General features: G+C 56.2%; 1 protein-coding gene across 1 annotated transcript in view; it reads left to right on the top strand.

Moving 5' to 3' along the window:
* Window positions 1–931: 931 nt before the first annotated feature.
* The window catches only part of LOC103778307 (kinesin-like protein KIF1A), a gene marked incomplete at both ends in the record, with an annotated part of 10,380 nt that continues 361 nt past the window's right edge, over window positions 932–10,950 (top strand). Inside the window, 16 exons of the mRNA XM_008945888.1 lie at window positions 932–1,008; window positions 1,115–1,294; window positions 1,808–1,873; window positions 2,059–2,237; window positions 2,569–2,680; window positions 3,065–3,142; window positions 3,368–3,433; window positions 4,026–4,101; window positions 4,216–4,294; window positions 4,569–4,711; window positions 6,534–6,667; window positions 7,183–7,262; window positions 7,574–7,649; window positions 9,656–9,735; window positions 10,006–10,112; window positions 10,748–10,831. Of these exons, the coding sequence (XP_008944136.1) occupies window positions 932–1,008; window positions 1,115–1,294; window positions 1,808–1,873; window positions 2,059–2,237; window positions 2,569–2,680; window positions 3,065–3,142; window positions 3,368–3,433; window positions 4,026–4,101; window positions 4,216–4,294; window positions 4,569–4,711; window positions 6,534–6,667; window positions 7,183–7,262; window positions 7,574–7,649; window positions 9,656–9,735; window positions 10,006–10,112; window positions 10,748–10,831 (1,617 nt within the window). The remainder of the gene's footprint in view (window positions 1,009–1,114; window positions 1,295–1,807; window positions 1,874–2,058; window positions 2,238–2,568; window positions 2,681–3,064; window positions 3,143–3,367; window positions 3,434–4,025; window positions 4,102–4,215; window positions 4,295–4,568; window positions 4,712–6,533; window positions 6,668–7,182; window positions 7,263–7,573; window positions 7,650–9,655; window positions 9,736–10,005; window positions 10,113–10,747; window positions 10,832–10,950) is intronic.

Below are 10,950 nucleotides of genomic sequence, written 5' to 3'. Positions count from 1 at the left end.
TTGGGAAGGTCCCAGCTCGGATGCTGGCCGAGCGCTGGCTCTGGAGCAGGACAGGTTTGGGTCTGCAACAGGGGAGCTCGGTTGCCCTTGGTGTATGGCCTCCTCATCCTGGGCAGTGCCAGGGAGCAGCTGTGGGCTCAGGAGCTGTGCTGCACCAGCCTGCAAGGTCGTTTCAATGTTGCCTAACGTGGCTGATGGCTGGATCTTGTGATTACGCCACCGGTTTGGGTTTCTTCTGATAAATCTGGTGTTTCAGAAAAAAACCCTGCCATAAACGCTCTAAGGGAGTGGGGGTGAAAGTGGTGACTGAGGAAGAGAAGTGATGCAGTCTCAGAATTCCATGGCAACGTCCTCTTCACCAGAGGATGGCAAAAAGCAGCCTCTTGTTTCTGCTGGCGGTGTAACATGAAGCATTAATCACCTCGCTGGGGCTGGGTACCGTGAAGGAAGCACAAGGGACAAGAGGCTGGAGAAGGAGCTGGAGAGGGCCTGGGTGAGCCCAGGTGGGGCTGTGGCCACTCCCACCCCACTGTGCCAACCTGTGTGGCTTTGGGCATGTCCTCCCAGCTGTGGGGTAACGGAAGTATGTGATCCGCCCACACTGGTGCCAGTGCTGGGCTCCCACAGGATGATGCTGAAGCAGGAAGGAGCCCAAGGGAAGGAGCCATTTCCCCCACGCCATGCCCAGCAGGATGCTTGGGCAGGGCTCTGCCCTGCTCCCTGGACTGGTGCAGGCTCTGCTGGCCACGGCACCCACGTCCTCTTGTGGGACTTTGGGGTCTGGGGGCTCTGGACCCATCTGTGGAGCTGAAGGGTCCCACTTTGCAGGACCATTTTGGACTGAACCCCATCACCCTTCTCTCAGAAGTGGGATGTGGGTGGGTGGTGGGGGTGCCACAGGTGGCCTCATGTTCCCATCTGTTTCCCTTAGCAATCCTGAACCCGAAGCAGCCCAAAGAGACACCAAAAAGCTTCAGCTTTGACTATTCCTACTGGTCCCACACCACGGTAAGTGATGGGGAGGCCTCAGCCTGCCTGGAGTACTGGGCTGGGCCAGGGACAAGCAGGAAGACCTCCTTGCCTAATTTCTTCTTGTCCCCTTCCCTCTCTGCAGCCCTCAGACATTAACTATGCATCTCAGAAGCAAGTATACCAGGACATTGGTGAGGAGATGTTGCAGCATGCCTTTGAAGGCTATAATGTCTGCATCTTCGCCTACGGGCAGACAGGTGCTGGAAAATCCTACACCATGATGGGGAAACAGGAGAAGGACCAGCAAGGCATCATCCCACAGGTACCACCTGATGAAAAGCTGCTTGTTCCCTGCCTCCCATCGGGATGCCCAAAGGAGAAGTGGAGCTAGAAGGGAAGAGGGGAGCAGGGCAGGAGCAGGGCCAGAGTTTGCTGAGGTCCACTGCAGCCCTGCCATGGCAGTGAGCCAGCATGGCTCTGCTGGAGGGCAGGGTGACAAGGAGAGTTATGCTGGATTCCTCCAAGACTGGACGAATTACAGTCTGGCCACACAAGGCCAGTGTTTGTGAGCAGCAGTAGTCCAAGCCCCGAGCTGCTGCTCGCCATACTTGCTGAGATCTGCCCCATGCAGCAGTGTGCTGGGGAGGGGCAGGGGTTTGGGTGTGCTGAGCCTCCCATATCAGCAGGGGAGGTTGTGCCAGGTTCTCAGGAGCCATCCCAGCACTAAGGGGCTCTGTTTTGGGGGGTGATAAGGTAGAAGCCCCTGTGGCCTGGGCACCCTGGGCAGGAGCACCCTTGTAGAGGGGGCTGAGTAGCCTGGCTTTTCTCTCCACAGCTCTGTGAGGATCTCTTCTCCCGCATCAACGACACGACGAATGACAACATGTCCTACTCTGTGGAGGTAGGCACCCCATTGCCTACCTAGTCTGGCCCCAGCCTCCCACCCATGCTGGTGTGCAGACCCCTCTTTGGGGGGGCTTCATCCCTGGGTGTGAGGTGATGTGGACAGGCAGGACCTGATTATGCTGATGTGCTGAGCCTTCACATCCTGCTGGCCAATTGCCCTGCCTGTGCCCTCTGCTCTAGGTGAGCTACATGGAGATATACTGTGAGCGTGTGAGGGACCTCCTGAACCCCAAGAACAAGGGGAACCTGCGGGTGAGGGAGCATCCCCTTATGGGCCCGTATGTTGAGGACCTTTCCAAGCTGGCTGTGACTTCCTACAATGACATCCAGGACCTCATGGACTCTGGGAACAAGGCCCGGTGAGTTGGGGGAGCAGGGGAAAGCTTGCAGACACCTCTGTAAGGTCCTGCCTAACTTCCTTGCTTTGCCTCTCTGGAGGTGGCAGACTCTTATCTGAGCATTGAGTACCTCCCATTTATTTTGACCTTACCTCTTTCCTCCCCTCATGATGCCCTGGAACCAGCAGGAGAGAGCCTAGGCTTCTACACGTTTCCTCCCCGACTCCTCTTCTGTCCTTCAGACTTGCCTTCCCATCCTGTACCCTGTCCTGAAACGATTCCTGGCCCCATCACCAGCCACTCCAGTGTCCCCTGCAAAGTGTCATACCTCCCTGTCCTCCTCTTCCCACAGCACAGTGGCTGCCACCAACATGAATGAGACCAGCAGCCGCTCCCACGCCGTGTTCAACATCATCTTCACCCAGAAGCGGCACGACGCGGAGACGGACATCACCACTGAGAAGGTGAGAGCAGAGCCTGGGGGGCTCAAGGGGACCCGTGTGGACCTGGGGAGGGCTTCATGTGCTGTCCACAGCACGTGGAATGAGATGGTGCAGCCTGATGGAGGGTTGAAACTGGATGGGGATAAGTCCCAGGCACACTCCGGGCTCAGTTCCTCAAGAGATTGGCCCCTGGGCAGGATATTTGGTAGCTGGTGCCTTCCAGCCCTGCCTGCAAGGGTGTTAGCCTTGCTCCTGGCCAGATCCCAGCAAGGATGACCCCACAGAGCCCACCTCTGCCTTCACAGCAGTGTCACCTTGCAAGAGGTCTTTGTTGTCTCCTTGGCTCTGCATCAGGGCCCGGCTTGCTGTGCCTGCTGGGGGTGACAGCCTTGTCTCTGCCTGCAGGTCAGCAAAATCAGCTTGGTGGACCTGGCAGGGAGTGAGCGAGCTGACTCCACTGGTGCAAAGGGCACAAGACTAAAGGTGAGAGCTGGCACTTTCCTGCATGGTTTCTTGCCCCCTATGATGCCAAAATCCTTGAGAAGGTTTTGTTTGAAAGCTACCCAGAGCCAGTCCATGAGTCCTAGCTGGTACCAGCTGCTCTTTGCCCACTTCCTACGGGGACTTCTCCATCCTCCTTGTACACTGGGCATTGCTGAGAATGAGCAATAAGAATTTGAGAATCTGGGCTTTTCCTCTCTCCACCAGGAAGGAGCAAACATCAACAAGTCCTTGACCACCCTGGGGAAAGTCATCTCTGCCTTGGCTGAAATGGTAGGTAGCCAGAGTGCAGACCAGTGGTGGCCCTGTGGGGAAATGGACTCAAATCTGCAGGGATGGGCTCATCCTCAGTCCTCTGAGGGCTGGAGGATCCCAGCTCTGAAGGATGGGCAAATACATCCTAAGTTCTCTGAGAGTTGGGATGAGCTGGGCTGGTGGGTGACGAGGAGGGAGCAGCTCACTTAAACAGTCTCTCCACTTTCTTTGCAGGATTCGGGTCCAAACAAGGTAGGTGTGCTGGCAGGGCTGGGGAAGTGGAGGGCTGGTTTTTAGCACAGTTGGGTGGGAGTGGATCACAGGGCGTTTGGGAATGAGGCTCTGCCTGGACCCAAGCTATGCATCTCCTGGGGACTGGCGAAGCCCTCAGCATCCTCACTGCCCTCCTCACCCTGTGGCTATTGGTACCACATGCCCCACAGCCCAGGAGGGATATTTCACAGGCAGGACCTGTGGAGCTGAGCAGAGGTGCCCAAGGTCATGATGGCCGGGCAGAGCCACCTTTCTCTGAGTCACTCTTGGAGAGTCACTTTCACCTTGAAGAGGGCAGGCAGCCTGACAGCCCTTCCTTCTGATCTCCATCCCCCAGAACAAAAAGAAGAAGAAGACAGATTTCATCCCTTACCGGGACTCGGTGCTGACCTGGCTGTTGCGGGAGAACCTGGGTGAGGACACGGGTGGGAGGTGTGGGCTCGGCAGCAGGCCTGGCTGCTGAGTGGAGAGTCACAGCTGGCACGTGGGCCAGTGTCTGCCTGATGTGGGTGTATCTCTCCGGGCAGGGGGCAACTCCAGGACAGCCATGGTTGCTGCTCTCAGTCCTGCTGACATCAACTACGATGAAACCCTCAGCACCCTCAGGTAGGAATAAGCACCTGGTCTCCCAAGAGCAAGCAAGAGCAGGGGTGGTCTCTGAAACCCAAGCACTGCCGTGTGCTGTCCTCACTTCTGTAGCAATCCTGGCTGTGGGGCTGCTGTGGGGAGACCCTGCAACCTCAGACAAGAGACTGAAGATTTACCGTGGTGCTGGGGTCCTCTAAAGCGTCGCTTGCTGGAGGGGCTCAGTCACACTCCTGGTTGCCCAGCAGCTGGGTGTTTGCCCCTCCACCCCACTTAGGGCTCTGCCCTTCCCTAGGTATGCTGACCGTGCCAAGCAGATCCGCTGCAATGCTGTCATCAATGAGGACCCCAACAACAAGCTCATCCGGGAGCTGAAGGACGAGGTGGCACGTCTGCGTGACCTTCTCTATGCCCAGGGCCTTGGGGACATCATTGACAGTAGGTATCGCCTGGTGCTTTAGGGCAGAGGCAGGCTGGAGTCCCCCCTGCCTGTTCCTGCAGCTGCCCTGCATCCTGTTCTGCCAGCCGAGTGGCAGCATGGTGCTGCTAAGGTGTGGTTGGGATGCCTGCAGCAAGCCTCTGTGCACCTCTCTGCAACCCCCAGCCTGTTCCCATCAGCAGGAGGAGCTGCTTTACATCCAGCAGACTTCCTCTTCTCCCCCTCCACCTCCCGTCTTCAGCATCCTGTGCCCAGCAGAGGTGCCAGGAACATGTTCCTGAGGCTGCACTCACCCGTGGCCTCTCCTCTGTGTGCTGTCAGATATCCTACTGAGATGAACCCACTCTTCTTCTGTTCTCTCTGTCTTACCTCGGCTCCATGCCCTCTTTCTCTCTCTTAGCCCACCCTGCTGCGGGAGGATCCAAATGTGTGTATTCCCCATCACTGGTACTCTGTTGCTTTGTGGCTTTTGGGAGGCGTAGGCTGCACCCAGGGGCAGCTGTGCAGCATGGGGAAGGGCTCCTGTAGCTGGCCCCCCAGGAAGCTGGCAGAGGTGACACTGGCAGAGTCACAGTTGGCTCCTGCACTCGGGACAGCGCTCGGAGGGACCAGCGTCTTCCCCATGTGCCGTGCCAAGGGCATGATCCCCACGAGGACTCCTTCCTCCATGCTGTCATGTTTCCTGCTGCTTCTGCTGGTGCTGGGGCTCACTGGGGCTGGAGCCCGGCATGGCGCTTGGGCGGGCTGGCACAGGGCTCTGCTGAGGGCTGGGTAAGTGGGGATGGCCAGGAGAGTTTTGTCTGTGGATAAACACTATCACCTTATCCCGCCTGGGCCAGGTGGTGCAGACAGGCTGTGGTGAGCCCACTGGGGAGCTGGGGACCTGGCCTGTCCCCTCCTGCTTTGGCTTCCCCAGATGGTGGCTGACAGGGCTGGTTGAGTAACGCTGCACTTGTTAAGCTTAACTAACCCACCAGCTGCCTGCCAGCAGCACCAAGCCCTTACCATTCCTGGGGCTGGAGGAGCATCTCTGATGCCAGAGTCCCTGTGTTGTGGGCCCGGTGGCAGCTGATGCTCAGGATGCCAGTGGGCAGGCAGTTGCCTGTAACGGGCTTATTGCCACCCTGTCTTCACTTAGTTCTCTCTGGCTGCCTGGCCAAGGGGCTGCCCAGGCCAGGGGCTTGGGCTCTGCCAGCGAGGCGATCCCGTGGCTCCTCCTGCCCCGTCCCCCTGACCCCTGTGTAGGGTGGAGGGCCACTGCTTCTCCTCTCTTCCTGTCTCATTTTCTGCCCCCAGATCCAGCTAATCTGGGGTGACCCAGCAGGGAAAACCACTCAGGGTGTGTTAGTGGCAGAAGAGGACGGGGGCAGTGGCATGCTCTTGGGGAGGACAGTTGATCCCAGACCTAATGGCTGCAGGATCTGATGTTGCAAAAAAGCATCCTCAGGAGCCCAGGAATACTCTAGAGCTGTTCCAGCATTTGTTTCCCAAAACAGCCCCATGCTTCTGGGGGCTGCCTGAGCTGGGGGAGAGATGTGTGTGCCCTTGCCCTGCTGCTGCCTGTGCCACCGTGCTGCTGCCTGCGCCTTCTCCTTGCAGCTCTTGCCTTTCTTCTCTTTGCACCAGGCCACTCTTTTATTTTTTTTTTTCCCCCCCAACATCTTCTCTTGTTTCTATCTTTCTCTTTCTCTCTCTCTTCCTGTCTGTGTACCTTTCCCTGGCCCATCCCTCCTTCCCTGCCCGTAGATGTGTCCGACTTTGAGAACAATAACGATGCCAGCAGGGCAGAGCTGAGTCAGCGCCATGACAATCTCTCCACAGTGACCAACGCCATCGCTGGGATCAGCCCCTCTTCCTCCCTGTCAGCCTTGTCCAGCCGAGCCGCCTCCGTCGCCAGCCTCCACGAGCGCATCATGTTTGCTCCGGGCAGCGAAGAGGCGATCGAGAGGCTGAAGGTAAGAGGCCAGCACCCAGCAGGGTGGAGGTGCTGATGCACTGGGGTTTGTGGAGCAGGCTAGGTGTTTTCTGGAAGCCCATTATAGGTCGTGCTTACAGAAGGGATGCATGGGTGTATTCCTACGGAGCAGACAGACCCAGAGCTGCCCAGTGCTCTGGACTCCTGGATGGGACACAGTTTGGTGTGGCAGTCCACCTGGCACTAGCATCTTCCACCCAGGGTGACTGCTGTCTTTGCCCTGAGGGACAGTCCTGGCTCAGGATGGGTGCTCCCAGCTCAGCATAATACACGAGTGGACTGGTGGCAGGGGGATGGAGAGGCTGGTCTTCATTCCTCTCTCCTCGAAGATGAGGATGATGGAAAGTTGTGGGTGAAATGCTGCCGCAGCTCATTTAAATCAGCCTGAAGCTGCAGCCAGTGTTGTGCTGTGGCACGCTGGGCAGGCCCTGGCAGAGCGGGCAGGTGTGCTGCCTGTAGGCTGTGCTAACCCCCTGCTAACACCACGCTCGCCAGGAAACAGAGAAGATCATTGCAGAGCTGAATGAGACATGGGAGGAGAAGCTGCGGAGGACGGAAGCAATCCGGATGGAGAGGTGGGTGGGTCGGGGTGGGATGGGATGGAGCAGGGTGGAGCTCCCCAGGCATCTCCCCTTCTCTGCACGTTTCCTACAGTTCAGCCATACCTAGCTGCCCACTGGGTACTCCATTGCCCACCACATTAGTCTGGATGGGTGTGATCTGCTCTGAAAAACCTTCCTGAGGCATGGAGAGACCTGAAACAAGGCCTGCAGCTGTGGTCTGTGGGGCAAACCTGTGGGCTCAAGTCCCATCCTAGACTTGTCTAGTGCCAACTCCAGGGGCTTGTGGGGCTTTAATAGGTTCTTTTTTTCCCTTTCTCCTTTAGGGAAGCATTGCTGGCCGAAATGGGGGTGGCCATGCGGGAGGATGGAGGCACTTTGGGTGTTTTCTCTCCTAAAAAGGTACGATCATCTTATTCTCTTCCTGGTAAGCCAGGGCTGGTTTGTACCCCTGCAGCTCTCAGTGGAAGGTAGGGTATCTGCTTTCTACTAGCAAACCTTGCAGATTTAGAGAAAAATACATTCTAAAGGAGTCTCAGATCCTGGGGCTACATGCCTGCCCAGAGGGGCCTGAGGTTAAACTTTATGGCCAAATTATTCCTGCCAGCCACCACGGAGAAGAGCCTCTGCTTTCCTTGACCTTCAGCTTTCCTGCAGTATTTGGAGTGAATCACTCCTATCAGGCAGGGCTTGTAACTCTGTCATGGCAGGGAATCCTATGCATGCTGGGTGTCAGCAGGCTGATAAGATGTTTCTTATGGTCTCTATTCTTATTTCTGGGAAACTCAGAACTTCATCTGCTGATACTCCCAGGACTTTCCCTGTTGCCCGAAGGTGCAATCACAGCAGCTTGTGATGGGGTGAGACAAGCGAGCTGCAGCCAGAGAAGTCTGTGGCCATGGGAGAAAATTCTCTATTATTGAAAACAAAGTGGTTTGTGACCCAGGGTAAGAAAGTGATGAGAAGGAAGGAGACCAGGGAGCGAAATTCATCCTGAAGGTAGAGCTTCAGGTCTCCACTACGTTTTGTTGAACCTCTGGTCTAGGACCTCCTTTTCTAGGTGCTTCATCTGTCCATATATTGTCAGTGGAGGAAAACAAGCACTTTTAGTTCCTCTCATTCTAAACAAGCCACTGCATGGGATGTGTTTGTATCTCAGCTACACTGTCCACAGCAGAGCTGGGGGCTGTGGTGAGGCAAGGGCTTGTGGACATGCAGTGCAGGCAAGTGGAGTGCTGCCCCAGGAGACACTGGGTCATGTCAAGGAGTTCCCACGGGATGTGTTTGGCTCCACATTGGGCCTGTTTGCAACATGAATTTTCAAAGGCAGCCAGGGGATAAGAGTGCCTAGGGCTGCTGCAGTCTGGGGTCAGGGCCACCCCCAGAACTGTGACAGATGCTTTCTGTTAACCCCACTCACCCAAACCCCCCGACGGGAAAGAGAAAGTGAATAAGGGAGAGAAACTTATTGATTAGAAAAAAGAAAAAGGAAAGGAAAGGGCTTTAATACTCTTAATAACTCTATTAATAGTGATAATAGAATATGTACAAATATATACAAAATCAGTATGGAAACCAGCTCCCCCCTGATGACAATACATCACCATCACCCCACAGCTAGGGAGCAGCCCCTGTGGAAAAAAACCCCAGGCTGGACTCAGCTGCAGATGGCAACTGGGTACAGGGGCTGGTTTTGGGAACTTGGATCAGGGACACACGGCTTGGGATCAAAGGCAGAATGGATGGAGTCCTCCTCGGATGCTGGTCAATGCAGAAGCGAGCAAGAAGGGCCATGAAAGGGGTGACAGAAGGGGTTGCCCCTCCTGACCCTTCAGTTTTTATACTGGATATGAGGGATATGGGATGGAATACCCCATTGGTGAATCTTAGGGTCACTTATCTTCTCTGCTCCTCCCTCAGGTGCAGCTTGTACTTTCTGCCCCCCTCTGTGTGGTACACAAGCTTAGCAGTGACCTTGGTCTGCACACCAGTCCCTGGCAGTAACTCTAAACATGGAATGTTATCACTGCTTAAAAGCAGTCTGCAAAAATAAGCTACTAACTTCAGACAAGGCAGTTAATTAGAAGAGCTTTGGCTGGAAAGTAAAATCATTGGGCAGAACCAGCTCTGTTCTACCCCAGTCCAGGACAAGGGCTCAGCCCTTTGAGGAGGAAGGCAAGGAGGCCTGTGGAGGCAGGTTATCCTTGGCCTGGCTGCTTGATTCTTTGCAGTCCTCTTGAAAGGTCCCTTCCTGGGTATGTTGTCCTGAAGCTACAGAGGGCAGGAAAGCCCATCCGCATGCAGGGGACAGCCTGAAGTGCTGCTGAATTACGACCTCCCTTGGGAGACTCCTCAGTACCCGGGCAGATGGGGTGCACTGGGGTGACCTCCTTGTTTGTCTCTCCCAGACGCCCCACTTGGTCAACCTGAACGAGGATCCACTCATGTCCGAGTGTCTTCTCTACTACATCAAGGATGGGATAACAAGGTGAGGGCCAGGACCTGTGGAGTGGTGGGAGCCTAGCCCATATCTCAGTACCTGACCTGCCTGGGTGGGCAGTGGAGTGACAGCTGTCCCCAGGCTGGGCACTGTGACCAGAGCATCCCCAAAGCTGTGTGTGACAAGTTTATTTGCCTAGCAATCTTGTGAGTGATGTTGGTCCTGCTGTGTGTGAAGGCCTCCTCCTATCAGCCCCAAGGATGGCTGTGGGGGGAAGGCTGCTTTGAGGGAGGATTGAGCTGAGTTTCCTCCTGGCAGGGTTGGCCGGGAAGATGCGGAGAAGAGGCAGGACATCGTTCTCAGTGGGCACTTCATTAAAGAAGAGCACTGTCTTTTCCGCAGCGACACCAAAACCGGTGGTGAAGGTATTCCTTGTCTGGAGGGACTCCCTGTCCCCAGGGACACCAGCCCGTCTGTGTGTCCCTGGCACCTGCCCCCAGCCAGGAATCCTGCCCTCCTTGGACCAGGGTGGCTTTCCCACATCGCTTCCTCTACGTGTTTCCAGAGCAAGCTGTGGGCCTCACCTAGCTGGGAGGGAAGCTCATGTGAGACATGTGGAAGCTGCCACAGTGAGGCATGCCAGGGAGATCAGGGAGGCCAGGATAGCAGACTGTAGATTATTCCCCTATCCAAGATGCAGAGCAGAGCCCACCCCACAAACCAGCAGGAACCTGGGTGTTAATGGGCATTGGGAGATAAACCTGGGGAGGCTGGAGATGCATGCTGGAGGCTATGATCTCCTCTTACGTTCCAGTCTCCAGCTGCTTTTAGTCTTTGGGACTGCTCTGGTTAACATGAGGTTGGCTGAGTCTCACTGGTTGCCCAGAGTGTGCGTCCTGCTGGTGGGTACCCCAGTGTCCCCCAGCTCTGCCCATGGGGTGCTGGCTGGGGCAGCTCTCTTTCTGAGACCGCTGTAGCAGTGGAGTGGGAGATGCAGGATTTATTCCTCTACCTCCACCTTACCTTTGCTCCCTCTCTCCCTGTCCCACTCTCTCTGCAGTGATAGTAACCCTGGAGCCCTGCGAAGGTGCTGACACCTATGTGAATGGCAAAAAGGTGACAGAGCCCAGCATCCTGCGCTCAGGTGAGTCCCCCCACCTGGCATGCCAGCACTGCTCTAACCCACCTCACCCATCCTCCAGGGGCCCTGCAGATTGTCCCACGTTAAACCCTCGACCCTTCCCCCCCCCCCACCCCCTGCCT

The sequence above is a fragment of the Merops nubicus genome, unplaced genomic scaffold (assembly GCF_000691845.1).
Source record: "Merops nubicus isolate BGI_N331 unplaced genomic scaffold, ASM69184v1 scaffold4008, whole genome shotgun sequence".
Taxonomy (NCBI): domain Eukaryota; kingdom Metazoa; phylum Chordata; class Aves; order Coraciiformes; family Meropidae; genus Merops; species Merops nubicus.
The sequence above is the reverse complement of the archived record's forward strand: the minus strand, read 5'-3'. Positions and strand labels throughout refer to the sequence as shown.